The sequence below is a fragment of the Triturus cristatus genome, chromosome 1_2 (genome assembly GCF_964204655.1).
Source record: "Triturus cristatus chromosome 1_2, aTriCri1.1, whole genome shotgun sequence".
Lineage (NCBI taxonomy): Eukaryota > Metazoa > Chordata > Amphibia > Caudata > Salamandridae > Triturus > Triturus cristatus.
In genome coordinates, this window is record NC_140580.1 from 202,238,495 (window position 1) to 202,259,198 (window position 20,704).

The 20,704-nt window shown below is 40.4% G+C and overlaps 1 protein-coding gene across 1 annotated transcript in view; it reads right to left on the reverse strand.

Moving 5' to 3' along the window:
• Positions 1-1,190: 1,190 nt before the first annotated feature.
• LOC146867044 (glutathione S-transferase omega-1-like) overlaps positions 1,191-20,704 on the reverse strand; it is a 97,964-nt gene continuing 78,450 nt past the window's right edge. The window contains exons 5-6 of the mRNA XM_085603461.1: positions 3,300-3,406; positions 1,191-2,028 (exon numbers count right to left, since the gene is read on the reverse strand). Of these exons, the coding sequence (XP_085459587.1) occupies positions 1,872-2,028; positions 3,300-3,406 (264 nt within the window). The 3' untranslated portion in view covers positions 1,191-1,871. The remainder of the gene's footprint in view (positions 2,029-3,299; positions 3,407-20,704) is intronic.

A 20,704-nucleotide genomic window follows, 5' to 3' on the forward strand; every position in this document is an offset into this window, starting at 1 on the left:
CGGAGGCTTGTGCCTACAAGAAATTTGACCTCTGGGTGAAACCATTTTGCAGCAAGAGTGCAGTTTTTAATGAAAGTAGGATGACGCTTACAGCTGTCAGGGAAAATAAGTCTAACTAGATACCTCATATGTCTATGCATTCTACCCATTAGAATACGTTCTTTGCTATCCGTTTACATTGCAGAAATGACAACGCCAACACTGATTAACCTAAAAGTAAAAATGTTTCCTAAATTACATTTTTAGCATACACCCAACAGTAACTAGTTGGACGGCGTTTTTAGATTCATGCTGTGGCAAAGAAGTCATAACATTCTATTGGCATTAATGCTTTATTAGAGCTTGTGTTCTTTTCAAATTCACTCAGTTTTCTGATATTTGTATTCAGCTTTTAGTTGTATATTATTCCCCCCCCCCCCCCAAGATGTGGGTAATCAATTCAAGTACAATCTTACTTAGGAAATAATACAGTCCCTTTAGCATTTTCTAGTGGGTTTAAACTGACTGCAGATTGTCCTGTTGAATGCTTAGTGGGGTAAAACATGCTGATATGCTGATCATTTTTATTTGTGTGTGATGTACTCTATGTGCACTAAAGCTTTGAACAGAAGGATGATGTCTATATGAAATAGTCCATTTCCATATACTCCTCTGTGGCCATCAGTATTGGCCTAAAAATGATTGGGATTATCCCAAGCCCTCCTACCCATACATGGATTTAAACATGTAAGTAATTAAATCAGTAATATCAATAGCAGTAAAGTAAGACCTTTGCTGCCTATTCCTACCTTATGTATATTAATAAAGATAATTGGAATACAATTAACTAATGATATTCTGGAGAATGTTCCAAACCAAAAGAAAATTGCTCGAATGTGGCCGATGATACCCTATGTCTGATGTAAACACTAAAGGAGAAAACAAGGCAGTACAAGACAGACCTTATGAAATATTGTCTCTGTAAGTCCCTAATGTTTTGATGACTTAACACTTCTGTAATTATAGGGAAAAGCTTCAATTAGGCCTTTAAAAATGGTAAACCAAAGTGTTACCAATACTGATAATAGGTTACATAACAGGGAGTCACCTATATTATTGGAACCAGTACCCTTTTCTTCAAGTAACAATTTTTTTTCCCCAACAAGTATTATTTTTCCTTGTCCCTGAAACCTTTTATTGAAGAGAGACAAGTTACAATACTGAAGTGATTTAATGGGACTTTAGGGTGTACCGGAAAACGTCAGAAACGTAAGGAAACAGATAGGTCTCAAGATGCCCACCTACAAAATCAGAACTGAATGAATCAAAAAGTAATCTTTAAATGTTTAGTTTGGATATTCCCCTACCAAGGAAATCTAACGAGGTCACTTTTGCTGTACACAAACTTCCACCATTTCAAATAAATACAGAGAAAACTGAGAATGGACAGATACATTTTGCAAAATCTCATATCAGAATAAAATAAGTTGTCTGCAGGTTAACATTGTGCATTTGTCTGTTCTCAGACATTAAACTTGCTAAACATTTCAAAAGCACTCACTACATTTTTCAACATGTATCTCAAACTTGGTTTTATTACAATTGTCAAAATGAAACTGGATGCATTGGCCATTTGTGTTGTGAAAGTTATGAGATGACAGTACTTATGAAAAGGAGTAGCGGAGCAATGTTCAGTGTACAGCATCATACATAAAATAGGGTATTTCAGGATCTGTTGGCTCTTGCACACGTTATCTGCTGAGCACCATCAATGACTGTTAGATGGAATGGAGGTGTTCAACCTAGCACCATCAGGATTAGAGTGAAAATATGCAACATCCAATGGAAGAACATGGATAAATGCAAGAAGCTTCATCATAGTAGTGCTCTCTCTAAAGACCATAGTCAAACACATCAGGAGTCTCATCAGAAGCATATAGTGCAAAGAAACCTTTCAGGGTTTCTGCATCTAAGCAGGTCGCCTTCACAGCTGGATCCTGCTTCATCAGTTCAATCCAGGAATTGATCTTTGGGGCCCTCTTCAGACCACTGTGAAGACACGTAAAAAGAAAAGTGTAAAAGAGGAAGAAAGTGTATAGGTGAAAAGTCATATGCTAAATCAATGGTTACAAACATGCTCTTATAACTGCATTTTGTTTTTTTTGGGGGGGGGGGGTGTTTGATTCGTATGCAAACATTTTGGGGAAATTATGTGGAAATATGCAAAATTAGGAGATATACAATTCCATCACTAAGCATTATAGCCTAGAGCAAATTTCTGCTTGTCATTGTTCATATATGGATGCATTTCATGCTAAAAAAAAAAAATAGCATGAAAAACACAATTATAGCAAACAACAGCTGCTCATGTTATTGCTGTTTGCACTCCTGTGGTATACTATTGCTCCAACCAATACACATGTCAACACACTCAACTCAAGACAAAAATCGAACTATTTTTCCGATAACAACGCTAGCAGACATTTTCTTTCAAGAAGGACAACCTGCCACTCCTTAATAAGGGCCTGGAGTACAAAATCTTTTTTCAGCCACCAAGTAAGATTCATTAAATCACAGGCTTTGTGAGTGCAGAAATCTAAATTGCTTTCTACAAAAGTTACTTTTGTGAGTTGGAAGAATATTTTCGATTTAAAAAGTAACTTTTATGACCAATGCAATTCCCTCCGGTTTGTGAGTTGTAATGCAATGTATGAATAGTTTGAGATCTCCAATGACTTTGGGGTTGTAAATGATTTTCCAAAGTGAAGCGATCCCCTTGGGACAGCTTCACCTTTGGCAATTATGGCAAGCAACCCTGGGTAAGCAACGATTATTGCATGTTTTCTCAATTTTCATTCCTTCAAAGTAAACATTTCTTTTGAAAGTAGCCATGTACTTCTAAGGGACAGGGCTGCTTTAAAATGCTTACTTGGAAGGAACACAAGCGCAATGATCGAGTTTTGCTGTCTCTTTCATGTCTCCATCTCTGTATTCACAGGCTCTCACATGGGGCCGCAAAATGACCCCCGACTCATTATTCTTCGTCAGGCAGGAGGCTTTGCAACTTAGTGCAAATGTACATTTTGTGATGTGACTGATTAGTCGATCCGTTGCATCACAAAATGAAGGCCTGATCTGAAACCAGCCGGAGTACAATTATCAAACAGGACGTCCCATATCCTAAAGGTGCAAGTGTCCCAAATTATCGCAGAGCTTTTAAATATAAAGCGCTCTATAACCAATTGTATGGACTCTTGTAAAACCTATATGTTTGAAAGATTGGCATCAAGGATAAAAAAAACTAATAAACGCAATCTTACCCATGGACACCAAAGAACTCTAATCGTTCAAACCAGGGCCACATCATGTAGTCGATCATGGACACCAACTCTCCACCAAAATAAGGAGTCTTTTTGTTTTCAAGAATCTAATAAACAAATAAAAAACACAAAAGAAAAATGTGTTGTAAAATAGCACAATTAAAACAAAAGAAAAAATATATTTGCAACATACACCGCATAAGGTGCCAACTTCAGGAATAATATCAAGAACCTATTCAAACACAATCACAGAAAGTACTGAAAATTGATAATTCCTGTACTTAATTATTCCTGTAATCACAAAGCATAAGTATAAATGTCAAAAACAGAGGATCACTATAGATTAAAAATTTGTTTTAAAAAACATACAAATAAGTATCGGGCGCCTAATTACTTAAGAAAATGTACAACAAAGAATGAAAGACTAACTTGAAAGCACAATATTCCAATATATAAAACAAAAATCAGTGTATTTAACAGGATAGCAAATCAAGGGCTCGATGCCCCCCCCCCCCCCCGTTATTAGCCTGGAACTACAATCTACTTATAATCTGTAACGAAGTATTATGGAGTAAAGAGTAAGAGAGTTGGATACTTCAAGTGATAGGTTTATTAGCCACAGCTGCTGCAGTCCCAGAGTAACTGTCTCACATGGAATCTCTCCACTACAGCCTCATCAGTACATTCCACATTCCAATGACATAGCACCATGTCATTGGAATGTATGCTAAATCACCACAATATCTCCCTTCTTTACAGTAAATAAAACAGAAACACATTACATAGAATAACATAGCATAATACATCAATACCTATATAAACATCTGCTAATTAAAACAATAGGACAACAATCACGATATCTTAAAGGTTTCATTACATTCCGCCTGCTACTTCTACGCTCGAGTTCAGGATAAGATGAACCCTTGGATTCAGAACCAACAATGTCAGAAGAGATGGATGAAGGAACATGAGAATGCAAAAACGGTTTGGGTGAAAGACAAGTATCATGTGAAAGAGCATCATGACAATCTACCTTCCCCACCCGTCCCCTGTTCCACCATTCATTTCTGCTAGTTTTCACTGCATTCCTAGTCACAACCTCAATTCTAACAGCAGGTTTAAATTTAGACATTCCCTTTGGAACATGATTAAGGTCCTTAATGCGAACCCAATCTCCTACAACAGGCCTAACTCTGTGAGTAGTGTCGTAATGATTTTTCATTTTACTTTGAAAAACTTCAACTTTTGGTCTTACAATTTTGTCCATATTTAACAAATGATCACTTGTGTTGACACTCTCTCAACCAAGCAGGGCACAACTTTGAGGCAGGTGGACGTCCTCGCAACAATTCAAATGGTGTGATACCTGTTACAGCATTTGGACAACATCTATGTGACCACAGAATTTCTTCAACAGAGTTGCAAACATCAAACTTGTTTTGAATTGCCCATTGTATACACTCAACTAATGTGAGATTTATTTTTTCTACCAGACCATTGGCTTGTGGGTGGTATAAAGCAACACATTTTTGTCTGATAGCATTGTTACTAAGGAAACTCTTCATTTCCCTAGAAACAAATTGGACACCGTTGTCCGATACAATTTCTTTGGGAAAAACCTTCCCTTAAAAACAGACCTTTCAAGAACTTGACAACGCTAACAGTATTAGGTTCCTCTACAAATTTCACTTCCCACCATTTGCTGTAATAATCTACCACTACAATAGCAAATCTTAATTTCCGTGGAAGCGAACCAAAAGGACCTATAAAATCTATGGCGATCTTTGACCAAACTGTGTTAGGTAATTCAACAGGTTGTAATGGAACTACTTTTGTCTTAAGACCTTTGTCACTAGAGGCACAGATAACACATCCCCGCACACTTGCTACAATGGCAGAATCCATTCCGGGCCACGAATAGCTGTCTCTAATTTTCCTTTTGGTTATAGTTTGACCCAGATGACCCTCATGACCATAAGAAATAATCCTTTCCCTTAATGATACTGGTGGAATGAACTTATCACCCCGTACAAGCATCCCCTTTTCTTCAATGGATAGTTCGTCTACCACTTTGAAATAAGGTTGTAAATTTTGAGGCAGATTTTTTTCTTTAGGCCACCCACTCATGACATACTCCCTGACACTATCCAGTTCCATATCTTTTGAAGATTCATCTAACCATTCACGTTCATTAAAAGTGGTGTCATGACAAATATCGATACATGCAATTAAACATTCATCGTTTTCCTCACAATTCTCTTGATAATCAGTGAAACTTAGGGGTGAACGAGATAAATAATCTGCCCTTATGTTTTTACCGCCTGGAATATATTCAATTGAAAAGTTATACTGTAAAAGTTTTGAGCTCAACCTTGCTATTCTAGGGGTGTGATCTTTGATTACTGTCCCACTTAGAATGCTAACCAAAGGTTTGTGATCAGTTTTGAGTACAAATTTCCTTCCCCAAATGAAACATTTAAATCTTTCCACCGCCCAACAACTCAATAGTTCTTTTTCAATAACAGAGAAAAAATTTTCATTCGACCTCAATGATCTTGATGCAAACCCAATTGTTACTTCAATTTTCCCTTTCATCTGAGCAATGGTAGCACCCAGACCGTCATTGCTGGCATCCACAGTAATAATGCATTCTTGTGAAGGTTCAAAAGGTGCAAGGACTCCGGCAGAAATGATTTCTCTTTTCAACCCTTCAAACTCCACTTGACATTTCTCTTCCCAAGAGAATTTTATGTCTTTCTTTAACAATTCCCTCAAATTTACAGTTTTCGCTGAAAAATTCTGAATAAATTTTGAGTAAAATTCACAAAGCCCTAAAAAGGAGGCCACATTCTCTTTTGACTTAGGCGTAGGCGCTTTGGTGATGGCATCTACTAAACCAGGTCTAGGTTCCACCCCTTTTTCCAAAATTACATGACCTAGATATTCAATTTTAGTCTTTGAAAACTCACATTTACCCCTATTGGCCACAATACCAAACTTTTTTAATCTCTCTAATACATCATTCATACGTTTGTCATGACTAATCTGATCTTTTCCCGCTATTAAAATGTAATCCTGGAAAGTCACTACCCCATCAATACCTTTCAGTACATTCTCCAACACACGTTGAAAAACAGCCGCAGCCGATGCAAGACCGAAAGGCATTCTCTTAAATTGGTAGGAACCCATAGGAGAAACAAAAGCTGTTAAATGGCGTGATGATTCCTCAAGTACCACTTGATGATACGCAGATGCTAGGTCAATTTTTGAGAATAACCTAGAACCTGAAAATGTACTTATGATATCGTCAATCCTGGGCAAAGGATGTGAATCAACCCAAATTACTTTATTGAGACACCTTAAGTCGACACACACTCAATTGCCCATTTTTTTTCCTTGCGATAACCAATGGACTTAACCATAAGGATGATTCTATTGGCTCTATTACACCATCATCACACATTTTTTTTTAGAATGTTGTCCAAGTCTTCACGTACACTGAATGGTACATTTCTCAATTTGTGTTTCACAGGGGTAACACCCTCTTACCTTAATCTTGTGTTTGAAACCATTGATTTTGCCTAACTTGTCACCAAACACAGTAGGAAACTTCTGAACCCATTTGATATTATTCTCACTTCTTGCAACAGCCTCTCTATTTTCCTCACCATCAGTCACTAATGAAACTTGTACATCTCTCCCAGGTCTGAGCGTCATCCCAAAAAGACCCTGGTGATACCATCCCAGAATATTTAAACCTTTCTTGGCCACATACTTTTCCAAAAATGCTACGATCCTTGAATTTTAGTTGACGCTCAAAATATCCTGACAACTCAATTTTTCTTCCATCATACGTGACTGGATTCCTATCTGGAGGAAACAACTTGCGCTTACCCCATACTTCATCATACAACTCATCAGTAATCATCGTCATTCTAGCACCAGAATCAATTAGAAGTCTAAGATCTTTGCCATCTACCTCAATGTGTTCATACGGATCTACACAATCTGTCTCCTCATCTTGTACTACAACAATCATGTCTGACTCCTCTTGTGCAATTTTGTTCTTCATCTGAACTATCAGTTACATCTCCATCTTGCATTGCATTAATTCAGTCTCTAGGCGTCTAACAAACCTTTGCAAAATGTCCAATTTTGTTACACATTTTGCACTTTACATTTTTTGCCGGACATGGTCTGCTGTTAAGTCCATGTCTATTATTACCACATCTAAAACAAATACTCTTTTGTTGAAAAAAATTATTCTTTGACTCTCTTTGTAACTTTTTTAAAATTACTATTTTGTTTAGAAACTGTACTTTCATTCATATTTTGTTTTGCAATTATGCTTTCTTTAACCACAGACACACCACTAGTTTCTTTGCGAGTGAGTTCCCTAAGTGCTTTCCGTGACACCTCAATCCCCTTTACTATGTCAATAGTTTCAATCAGATTTGGGTTTCTCATGGTAAGGAGTTTCTCTTGTACCTTTTTATCCCAACAACGCACTACAATTTGATCCCGAATGAGCTGGTCTGTAAAGTTTTCAAATTCACATTCAGCAGCCAACATACGTAACACTGCTACATATGTATCTATAGACTCATCCTGCAACTGCTCTCTTGTGAAAAACTTATGTCTATTAACGATTAAACTGGGTTGAACGTCAAATTGTTTTTCTAATTTCTTTACAGCTAACTCGAATTCATCTAAATCTTCATGACCCGGGGGAGCGACATAAGGTGGAAGATGTTCATAAATAGATTGACCCTCGAATCCCAAATTGTGTTCCAACAGAAACCTCTTACGTTCAGGTCGATATCTATTACCACCTATAGCTCCTAAATACTTTGTAAATGCCCTATACCAATTTCTCCACGGTACAGGTGGATCTCCAGGAGTTTGAAGGAAAGGAGGTGGAGCACCAACATTTTGCATATTTGCCATTGCGTTATTTCTATTTTTTACAATATCACTATTCAATGTGTGAATAAGATGTACATTTTTCCTAAATTACTAAATTAAGACAATTAAAATATTTCTTAAAATGAGAATACAAATTCCCATTTCAAAATACAAAAAAATAAATAAATAATGTTATATGCCCAAACGTGTGCACATCACGGACGTGCACTTTCTTTGCAAAATGTTCTTTAGTTATTTATGCACATTAGTACATTTTTGTTGTGTTGCTCCAGACGTATCCTTAAATCTTTGTTGGAAGAAAAAAAAAAAAAAATCAAAAATATATAAAAAGATTATGAAAAGAATAGTCAATTGTTCTTGTTATTCTTTTCTTTGGTATCGAATTTATTTTGAAGCACCATGTCATTGGAATGTATGCTAAATCACCACATAATCCTTCCAACTTAACCTAGGAGGTTGTGTTGTGAACTTCAGTTTGGGGTGAGGGCACACCCAGCTTGATTTTCTTAGACTTAAGAGGTGTTGCTTGTCACAGCCTCCTCGTAGAGTTATGGGGCAGACAACTCTGCCAGAAAAACTTACCTGCAGGGGATAATTTGCCCTTGCATAAACCTCCACTTTGGTCAATAAAGCAGTAGACAAACAGTTTTTAGTATTTTATAAAAAGAGGCAATTTGATTTATACAATCTACACAAATATGTTTAGGAATGATGGAAAGTATTACGGTAATAACAGTTATTATACAAAATAAACTACTTTTTAGAAAAACCGAAAGCATTTTAGATTACGCATCCTTAATACCTGCTATAAGGAGTCTTATCCCTACCTGTTGCTTATTGATATATGTTATCTGTCTCACGGTTATTGTATTGGCTGAAGGGTAAGTAATCTCCCTATCTTTTCTATGTCAAACAATGTGACCAACGCTGCATACTTCAGAAAGCTGTGGGGCCAGCAGTCGGATAATGGCACTCCTGCATTGCTCTCAAGCAATGAATCTGTGTCTGCCCTTCCTAATTTCCTGGCTCTTTTGATATCCCTTATTCCTGATGGAGCAGCTAGATCAAAAATGTGCATACCTCCTCTATTTTGCATGAAAATACTAACTACATAACCTACTGATTATAATTTTACCAATTACACGCAGGAATTGCGATTTGCATGGCAAAATAACTAATAACTAAAATATGTACGCATATTAATAGTAGCACATGTGGTAATTAGATATCGCATGATTTATGTTTCTTATGTGATGTTTGCGTTCCTGTTTGGATCCTAAAGGTGAATAGTATCGCTTTAAATGTTGCTATATGCTAGGAAAATACTAATACATAAAGGGATTAGTGAGGGTATAACATTAGAATCATCATTTCTTTGTATTAATTATTCTTTTGTGTTTGCTTCGCTTAAGTTTGACATTTGGGCCTACCTAAAAATATTGTCGGAAATAGAGTTCAGAAGTGGCCACCGTCTCGTGAGCGCGATGCCTACTGCGCAGACTCGGATGGCTCCGTGAACTTCCTGACGACCTAAGCTTACGATGTCCCCGGTCAAGGATAGGATCTTGGTGGACTGCCAAACTTCAGTCAGTAAAAACTGGTCTAAATGAATTGGGACATACAAGCAAACCTTAAACATTGTTGCATAAGGACAAACATGAGCTACGGAAGTGAACCAGCAAAATACATGAGAACTTCATAGAATAAAAATCGGACGTTTTTCGATCAGCCAATCACAGACTTTCTTGGCCTAAAAATGTTTCATGTAATCCCGAAATTTATTATAAAAAGGGTAGTAGAATAGGGAGGGGTATTCCATTCTCCATTTTCCTGACATCTATGCTGGCAGTCTGGCATTCTCCATTTATCCTGGCATTTGGCGGTTACTATGACTGCACACCCTCTTTGACCCCACAGGCGATGACAGATGCTTGCATGAATTCTGGTCCTTTGGAGATCTTTGGGGCTGTAACGTGCTGAGCAAAGAACTTTTGGACTTTGAGCTTTGGCCTGCTTTATTTGGACAATTTAACGGCTAATTCGGTTATGCAGAGACAAATGAATTAGAGAAAATCCAGATAGCAAGAATAGGTAAATATAATGTCCTGCGATTTGTATTAATTAAACCAGAAATTCTAAACTTTTGATGAGACTAATGCCAATATTAATTGCAAACCATATTTAGATAAACAATTATATGATTAACAGAAATTACGAGTTTGTGGTTTTTCAATGAAGAGAGTAAAGGATTCTGAGTCTTAAAATGTGTTTTAGCTGGTTCTAGATCACCATCAACCAATCCAACCAATTGGTCTGTCAACCAAGTGGGTGGAGTGCCTTGATGTTTGAGATTAGGAATCTCTAGGTGGCGAATGTTAATGTATATTCTGTAAAATAACTTTCTTCCCTATAGCTTATATGGTACCCCCCACATGTCCAGCGCTTGAATTATTCATCCCTCCTGTGTGCAGATTCGGGAGTGGAGACGTGCGAGTGTTGGTGTTATGGGCCCCATCAATGACTGCATGTGTGAATGAGCTAGTGTGACGTCGGGTCTGCGATGCAGGAAGGATAGCGGTGTATAAAAAATATTTTTTTTCACCCTCCTTTTCTTTCCCCTCTGGGTCTCCCGCTGGATCAGTTTTTCTGGAAGCAGAATGATGGTTTTATTGCATTGGTTTGGTGATTATTGCTTATAGATTTGATTACTGCTTATTGATTTATTTTTGAATATTGATTGCAGATGTTTGGATGAGTATTTTATGTATTAACACTATGTTAAGTCGCGTTGAGTTCTATGTTGTTTCTGAAGACTTCTGGGATGTAGGAAGCCGGATGCCTGTAATGATTTCGTAGCAGGGCAGAGGTAAGCGCTGCTCTCCGGAAAGACGGAATTATTGTGCCCTGTAGGTACACGTGGAAAAACGTGTGACGATTGAAGTTGCAGGACGCATTGTCTGGGTTCGATTTGATAACATTGTCGTGTGTTATCGTTAGGGACATTTCTGTGTGAAAGAGGTGTATGGGTAGCGAAGGCCAACTGTGACATTTTTGGTCTTAAGTACTAGGAGTCCATATGAACTCTGATTACGCTTATCATTGGAAAGGTAATAGGTGTTCCCTAAGCTTGATAGAAGGGTAAAGTAGATGCTACTTTATTAACGAGTGTGATAATTCTGTAGTAGGGCAGATTGTTGCGCTGCTCTCTGGAAAGACAGGATTCTGTGTGAAAGAACTACATTTTCTGTATGAAAGTGTGTAAATGAAACGGCATTTGACTCAATTGTGAAACTGGTTTTATTTCTCAGGAGCAGTGCGTCTCCAACAGGTGTCTTATTTCCAGAAAAACGGTTAGTTAATGCTTGCTAGAAGGGTAAGGTAGAGAGAAGTGCTACTTTATCGAAGGATGTAATGATTCCTTAGTAAGGCAGATTGTAGCGCTGCTCTCGGGAAAGACGGAATTCTTGTGAAAAAGGTCAAGACTATCCTTTTGTTAGCGAAACAGATAATGGTGGCGTATTTATTTCCTAACAAAATTTGAGTAAAAAGTGAATGTAAAGAAGTTTGCCGAAAATTTTTGTGAAGGAGGGGTCAGCAGAAGCAGGAGTAGCGAGAAAAGCTGAAGTCAGAAAGACCGCGCTGGGATTGGCCAGTCAGTAAGAAACGTAGCCGCTCCCAATTGGTGCGTTAGTGTGCACCTCGCTAGGAGTGGAGAATTACAGGGTGACGTAGACGCTCCGGATTGGTGCATTAGTGAGAGTTGCGCTGGGATTGGAGAATTGCAAAAGTGACAGATGCTCCAGATTGGTGTGTTAGTTAAGTCACGCTACGATTGAATAAAACAGAATAGTTGTAGGAGAAATCTAGCGATACTGAGAAAAAGAGAAAATTATGCATTACGATCCACCAGAGAAAGAGAAAAAAAGTCCTGGTTCGGAAAGATCAAGAACTTATTTAAAAAGAACAAACCGATTGTGACTAGAGAGGGACAGTTGCTTCCTCCACCGAAATCACCTGCATCTTTTATGGTTGTGAAATATGGCAATCATACATGTATTTGGTTATACAATTGGGCAAAGTATACAAAAGATGATGGAGTTTTAGCATTTCCGGAACATGGTTCATTCAATTTAGCGGTATTAAGGAATTTGAAAGAAAGAAAGAATGAATGATGAAACTTGAACTGAGACCTAGACTCACACAGTTTGAAGCATTGACAGAATGGGAAGATGAGATGTATGACAGCGGAGTGGCGGAAGGTACAAATATATGTTTGGTAGATCGTGTGGACAAGAGAATCATGATGATAGAATGAGGAGATGGCGAAGTGCAAATATGACTGATGGATTGTTCCCTATGAGAAATGTTGAAGAGGCTACTGGTAGAAATAATACAGGATCAGAAGGTTATAAGTATGGTGTGCATGAGTCGGAGGATGATGTTCTTGAGGACATGTTTTCTAAAAATCCACCCCCGAATCAACCAAATTCCACATTGACACCAAGTGCCCCAGTAAAAGAATCACCACAAAATATAACGTTTGAATCAGTACCACATGAGGTAGGAAGAAATAATCCCTTCAGAGAAACTGAAAATACTCAACCTAGAAAAATGGCAAATGAAAATTCAGCTGAATTAGCCAGAACTACTTTAGAATTAACTGAAAAGATAAGGGAATTAACTAAAAATATGGACGCTGTAACTGTTCCTGTAACAATAGGACCTGTAATGCCAATTTTTGATAAAACGATAGTGAGCATTGTCTGACGATTCCTTATAACAGTAACAGAGAAAATGAAATGCAAAGAAGAGATACAAGAGAAAATTCATGGGAACAAACGGTAGGAATTTCTGAACAAAGTACTCCTAAAAATTTGACAGTAAATCAGAGTCTAGCAAATAGAGCAATAATGACGACAGAATCAGTACCAGGATCACCAAAAGGTTTAGAACAAACACAAAATGAAATGGTTCCTGTAGGTCCTACTTATGATGAATTAAGTGAATGGCTAAGGAGTTTACAGCAAAAAGATGCTGAGCCTAGACCTTTAGATGTGTCCAAATTAAAAATAGTGTTAGAAGACTTAATAGTAGGGACTATTCCTACGGAAAAGTTAAAAACCTATCAGGATGAAGAATTAATGTTTCTATGCAAAAGTATAACGTGGAGAGCGAGAAATTTACATGAAAGATTAGAAGTAGCAAGTGAAATGGGTATCGACTTCGAAAAGGTTATGTCATTACAAAAACCATACATAGTAGACTTTTCTGAAAAAGACATTGAAAATTTGAATACTACGGGACGAACAACTCAGATTAAAGACTTAATTAGTTTACTGAGAAAATGGGGTGATGTAGACAAATGGAAAAGTAGATGGTTTTGAAAATGAGACGATGCAACAGATAAAACGTTTGCAGCTTACCCAGTAAGAGAAAAAGAAAAGGTAGTAACAATGTCCCATGAGAGAGATTCCAGGCGGAGGCTATGTACATGTCCCCTGGACCAGACAAGATATTTTGTAATTTACCAATGACTTTCCTCGATTGCGCGAGAAGCCAGTAGAGTGATATAGGCAGTTAGACAGGTTTGTAAAATTATCAAAAGTATTATGGATTGATTTGAATAGTCTATTTGACATAATTGTACCAGCAGACCTATGGGCAGAATGTAAAATTACAATAGGATGGCCTACTCAAGAATACCCTAGAGATCCAAAAACAGATGCCCCTGATCCAGAAGTAATGAGAAAATATGAACAAGTAGTTACCTTTCTGAAAATAAAGTACCCCCTAAAGAAACTGATTGGGTAAAAATTGATAGAACTCATCAAGAGGTGAAAGAGTATGTACATGCCTATTACGAAAGGTTATTAGCTTTTAAGCAATACAGTGGTGATGAAAATTTGAGTGAGAAGGATTGGAGTCATTTCGTGTATCGATTTGTGCATGGGTTGCGACCTGAAGTTAGTGAAATGATTAAACAGCATATACTAGATTGGCAAAATAAAAAGATAGATGAAGTGCTTAGACATGCATAGTATTTTAGTGACGAGATTGAAGCAAAGCAGCGTAAATTAAAAGAAAAAGCCATGTGAGCTCAAGTAAAAGTGGCAGAGAGACAGGAAGCTCAATTGATTGAACAAGCAAATGGTACAGGCATGAGACAAAAACCTAACACTGGGAAAGGGAAAGGGAAAATTTAGTCTAGATGAAGCCAAAAAGAAATGGCCATGTCATAATTGCAGAAGAATAGGGCATTGGAGAACAGAGTGTAAATTTCCCCAAAGTGCTAATGGTGATAATGCATCATTGAATTCAAAGGTGCCAAACGAGTGAGTTGTCAACCGCAGCGACAGCAGCATGTTGTTGCCCAACAGAATCAGGCGCCAAAACCGCCTTTTCCACAGAGCGTAAATCCTCAGAAATACCAATCAATCAAGCTTTATTCGACAGTTGAGTCATAAAAGCACATTACAATCATAACACAATTAACATATAAATTACCTAACATTTTTAAGACTAGAATTAAATTCCTATTACAACCATCGCAAAAGCTAAAATCAGTCTAAAACCTATACAGATATTCACGAGATAAAATAACACGTGTCTTAAAATTACTGTTTGTGTTTCCAACCTTGTGGTGAACATTAGATGAAACTTGTACAATTTCAGTTTTTTCTACGAATTACCGTCGTATCTCAAGGCTTTGGTCCGTATGCCCCAGGCCCACCCTAGGAACTTAGCCACTGCTATGCAGATGAGAGGAGCAGTATCAGTGCTCAAAATACGAAGGGCTATGCGATAGTTCCTGATACCCAGTGATTTACAGACGGGTTTTATCCAGGTTTTCCAGGGTAACATGTACATTGGACAGAAAAATAGCAAGTGTTCTACAGATTCGCGATCCTCTGTGCATCTGTAGCATTTGTCACTTTTATTTTGGGGACTCCCCCAACCAGCGGTAAATTCTGCGACCAGAAGGGTGCCCACCCGTAGCTGAAAATACAACTTACGGTCAGAGGGCCTCTCTATTATATCCGAATACCTCTCAGCTTATCCTTGGAAGGGAAAGTAGCGTTTAATGGGTCATTCCATAGTTCGGACAATCCTATGCTGCCCAAAAGGGACTTAATGCTACGCAACCAATGCAAATTATGTGATAAATCAGATTTTAATATGTCACTGAAGCCGCTCTTGTAATGTACAAGTTCATCTGTACACCAGAGCCGGCGCCAGTAGAGTAGTGGACGAAGCTTCACAAGGTGAACTAGTGGCTTTTTCCCTAAATCTAACAATAAAGGGCGCAGTGGTGTGCTAACAGGAAGGCTTGCAATTTTGCGTAAAAAAGCATTTTCAAGCATCATCAGTTTGTTCAAATTACTAAAGCCCCAGAGCTCTGACCCATATAAACATGTACTCAATACCATTGTCCCATATACTTCAAGGACTGGTGACATTGGTTTTGTGTGTGAGCTTTTAAATCTGGTTAAGAGAGCACCTGATTTTTGTTTATGTAATAGTGCCGCTCGATCCAATTGGGAATCCCAACGCATATCCTTCTGTATTGTGATACCCAAATATGTGAAGGCGGTTACCTCCTCCAGGGGGAGATCATTCATATGGATTTTCCCCCTAAATGATTTGTGTGCGTTAAAAGACATAAACTTGTTTTTTTTCAGTGTTGACTACCAATCCCCTCATTTAGCAAAACTCTTCAAAGCGTCCGAGTGCCTTCTGCAGACCACTTGGGGTCTTCGAGATCATCAACGTGTCATCCGCGAACATGAGGATGGGAACGCGTGATCCAGCCAGAACCGGTGCATCAGTGGGGGTCTGCGAGAGAAAGTCGACCACCCCGTTGACAAAGAGCGAGAACAGGGTTGGCGCCAAGACACACCCCTGCCAACAGGGAAGTCTTCCGTCACCTCTCCCACATCCCCCCCAACGGACCCGAGCTACATTACCCTCGTGCAAGCGAATGACTACAGAAAGAAGTTCGGGTGCAATTCCCATCTCCCGCATAACTTCCCAAAGTTTGGTTCGTGGAACCAAATCAAATGCAGCTTTTAGGTCCACGAACACCGCATATAATGCGCCCTTACCTAAAATCACCGTCTTCCAATGTAAGATGATAAAGCGGTGTTAGACCTGACATCCTTGGCGTGGGTTTTTCCCCTATCTTTTGCCTCTACTACCTGGATTTTTGATGCTGTGCTGGCTTTCGTTTTTGCTGGTTTAGATGCTTTGGACACTCTGCCACTGCTAATCAGTGCCAGAGTGTAAGTGCTCCCTGTGTAAAATATCATATTGATTGGATATACCTGATTGGCATATTTGTATCACACTGAAGTCCCTAGTAAAGTGCACTGTGTGTGCCAGGGCTGGTGATGACAGATGCTACTAGTGGGCCGGCAGCGCTGATTGCGCCACCCACATGAGTAGCCCGAAAATGGTGTCTCAGGCCTGCCGCCGCAGGCCTGCCTGCAGTCCCCGGACTGCCATGTCACCCTGGTCAGTGTCCCCACTGGCCGGGCCTAACCCTTCCCTTTTTATACACGTCAGTCATCCCTATGGAAGGCCCAAGGTACCCCCCTGGGCAGATTGCAGTGTATGTAAAAGGTAGAGCATGTACTAGTGCAGGTAACATGTTCTGATAGTGAACAACGGCCATTTTGTGTGTTCACTGCTGCAAGGTTATCTTGCTCCATAGGCTAACATGGGGGAGGCTGGTGCCAATGGCTATCCGCCTATCTTCTCATAGGAACAAGATAAGACATGAGTGTTTGATATCCCTGAGCTCAGCATTTAATAACATCTTTTAGGAAAGGTTGTTTTTAAATCTTGAGTTGGAGAATGGTGCTTTTTAGAGAGCAGCTGTTCTCTTGTCTGACCCTTCTGTGTGCCTGGGCATGCTTGTGGATTGACTGTCTGGCTTGAGAGTGACAGGGGCTGGGGATCCCCCAGGAGGTTGGCTGAGTCAGCCCTCTGCTGAATGGCGACATTTGCAAGTAGAGTGGAGGGAGGGGATAGCACCTGGGAGTGAATAGGGCTGTGCCTGCCTGCCACACTGCTGGCTCCACCTCCTGCTGGGCAGCTGACGACTCTGCCCCACACTCTGAAAAGAAAGCAGAAGCCAGGAAAACAAAGTGCTCCAGCAACACCCAGAACTGGATCAGACCGGGCTCAGGACCCACTTGCACAAAGACTTCAAAGACTTTTAGGGGTATAAGTACAAGACCCCTGACAACAGATTTTTAGATTCTACAATCAAGAGGAACCTCTGCTGAAAGACGGACTGCTGAAGGACTGAAGGAAGATTGCCTTGCTGTGTGCTCTAAGGGCTGACCTGTTCTGCTGTGCAACTGAAGCTGAGGAGGAGAAGGGGCCTTGCTGTGTGCTGTGGCCCTGCCTGCTTGACCTGACTAGACTTTGCTGTGTGCTGTGTCTTCAACTCTGAATCTCCAAGGGCCTGAGAAGAGCTGGCCTCCTGTTTTGCAACCCAGGGACAGAAAGGTTGCCAAGACTTTAAGACTCTGCTGTGTCCCCTCTGTGCTGCAAGGACCGTGGGCTGTTTCCGCCAAGTTTCTAAACATCTGCCCCGGGGAGTGCGCTAGCTGCTCTGTGTTGCTTGAGAGCGCCGCGCTGATCCTTGCCTGGAATCGACTGCCGTGAGGAAAAGATCGACGTGCTTATCGGCACGTGTATTGCGGTGGCCAAGAGATCGTGGGCGTCCCCTGAGCTGCTGCGAAGCTTGGCGGTGTCTCGATCGACCCGCTGACTCGGGGTGCCTTGAGACATCCTGCCCGCAATTCACCGCCACGGCCCGGGGCCCGAAATCGCTTCGAAGCTGTTTCCCCGTTCCGCAAAGCAGCGGAGAAAGGAGCGAGAAGGCCGCGACCTGATTGGTTGGTGGTGGAGGCTTGGCCGGTTGAGCCATACTGCGAGTGGCTGACACCCAGTGACGTCCGCCGTCGTCACTGAAGGCTCGTCGAGGGAGCCGCGACCGGATTGGTCCATCGCTCGGGAGCTGGGGAAGCCCCGCACCGAACGGCCTGAGAGGAGCGTGGCTATCTAAACACCAAGAGCCTACGAACTGATTCTTTTTCGTGAGTACTGAATCACCCAAAGAGACTAGAGACTATCTTCTTACGATCTTGACAACGCAAGAAAGCGAGTAATGTGCAAACCCTTTTTGATACTGGATCGCCACTGCTGAAACTAGATAAAGTTATATTTTTGATATACTTACCTGTGTGGTCTACGTTTGTGGTGTACTAGGGGGGTCATTGTGGTTGTTACGTGCAAATACTTTACACATTGCCTTGGGGATAAGCCTGTCTGCTCGAGCCAAGCTACCTAGAGGGTGAGCAGGGGTTATCTACCGTGTGTGTCCCTGTACCCTGACTAGAAGCAAGGGTCCCTATTTGGTCTAAGGTGCTTACCTCTGCCAACTAGAGACCCCCAGATCTAACTAGCGGAAAATTTGGTCAATTGTGCTTGTCCGCCGGCGAAAGCCTGCCTGCACAGGGCTTAGAATATCCTGCTCTTCAGTCCATAATAAAATCTTGTGTAAGAATAAGCGGGCCACAATCTTCTGTATTGAGTCTATTAAGCTAATTGGCCGCAATATATTTGTCCCCCTTTTTAAATACAGGGACTATTTCTGCTCCCTTCCACGAGTCGGGGATATCAGCACCCTGGGCGATTGCATTTGCAAGGCGCATGATATACCTGCACCATAGGTGTCTGTCGCCAATAAACACATCTGCAGGAATTCCATCCATACCGGGAGCTTTACCCTTGATCACTTTGTCTAAAGCCTGTTCCACGTCTTTTATAAAAAATATTGCTTCTTCATAATGCACATGGCAGTAGGTAACATCAGAATTTACTCCATCACTGGGGGCTGCATACTGTGGTTTGAAGTGGTCAACCCATGCGTTCTTAGCCACATTATTATTTTGGGGACGCTCTGGTAACACCCCTCTGTCCCATTTATATATATCCCAGAATTGCTTGCTGTTCCTACACCTGCAAGCATCAAGGAGATCTTTCCACGTTTCATTATCCCACATTCCTTTTGCTTCTTTCACTGTCCTCCTATAGTGCAGCCTAGCGAGCCTTACCGAAAGTGCATCTTTCATCCTTAAGGCACTGCTAAGTTCCGCTCGGGCTTTCTTGCAATCAATGTTATACCAACCCACAGTATTACAGTGCTTGGACCGTCTTTTGGAAGTGGTTTTGACAAAGTATTTCTTCAAACCCTCAAAGAGTTTATTGTGTGCTACCACCACAGACTGGTGAGGACTCATGTCATCTGCCATTGTTCCAAGGGGTTGTAAAGCATCAGTTACTTCTTTATTTATTGCAATCAATGATAATGGATCTTCTATGACCCTATCCCATTTTAGATAACGCAGGTTGTTGGACAAAAATTGATCCGACACAAAGTTCACTTGCCGAGCCGGTTGTCAACCTTGGAGAGGTAGATCAAACAGTGCTGCAAGTGGATGATGGTCGCTTTCAATTCGATTAATAACGTTCATATCAATGAGATATGCCCATAACTTTACATGGACAAGTAGGTAGTCTATACGACTCACCCTGCGACCATTGTCAAAAGTATTCTTTGCAAGTTTGTCTGACTTACTTCTACCATTTGCTGCCCTCAGATGATTACCAAGGCACAAACCTTTTAACTGGATTGCTGCCTCTGTCCATCTTTTCATGGGGGCAATCTCTAGGGGAGGAATTCCCCAGCTAGAGTCTTCCTCTACGGTGAACTGCGATATATCATGGCCGAGGGGCACAAAGGAGGTGTTAAAATCACCTGCTACTAGAGGTAGTATATTAGATGGCAAGAGGTCCAAAGTGTCTTCAAGTTCTTGTATGACTGGAGACTTTTTGCCCCCCGGAAGACCATGTGCATACACGTTAAAAATTTCCACTTAAATTCCAGACTGCAAGGTTATTCGTATTGATATATCATTGCTGGATCTTAGACCTACTTTTATATGGCTTCCCATGTCCTGCTTTACCAATATAGTTAGCCCACCAGAAGGACGGCCTCTTATACTTTTTAATGCAGGAACATAAAAATTAAGGTAACCATTGCGATGTATAGGGTCAATTGACCAAGTCTCTTGAAAGAGGCAAACATCATGTTTTGTCAGAAAACCCATCCAATCTGGAATATCAGTTTTGGAACCTAGTCCAGCAATATTCCACGATAAAATAGACAGGATGCCCTTCTCTCTACTTTCCCCCATGTTAATAACTGGGCTCCATACTGGAATATTTGAACTACCTCTTTCAGAGTGGTCCAAGCTGTCTTTCGTGCTAGCACCCGTATTGGACTTGGAGCTCTCTATGACAACTCTTCCTAAGCCACAGAAATACAGTAATGAGACAGGATTCTACAACGAAGAACAGGTAACTAAGCTGCCGCGCGCTAGCGCTGTTTCGCAGTATTGGCTACA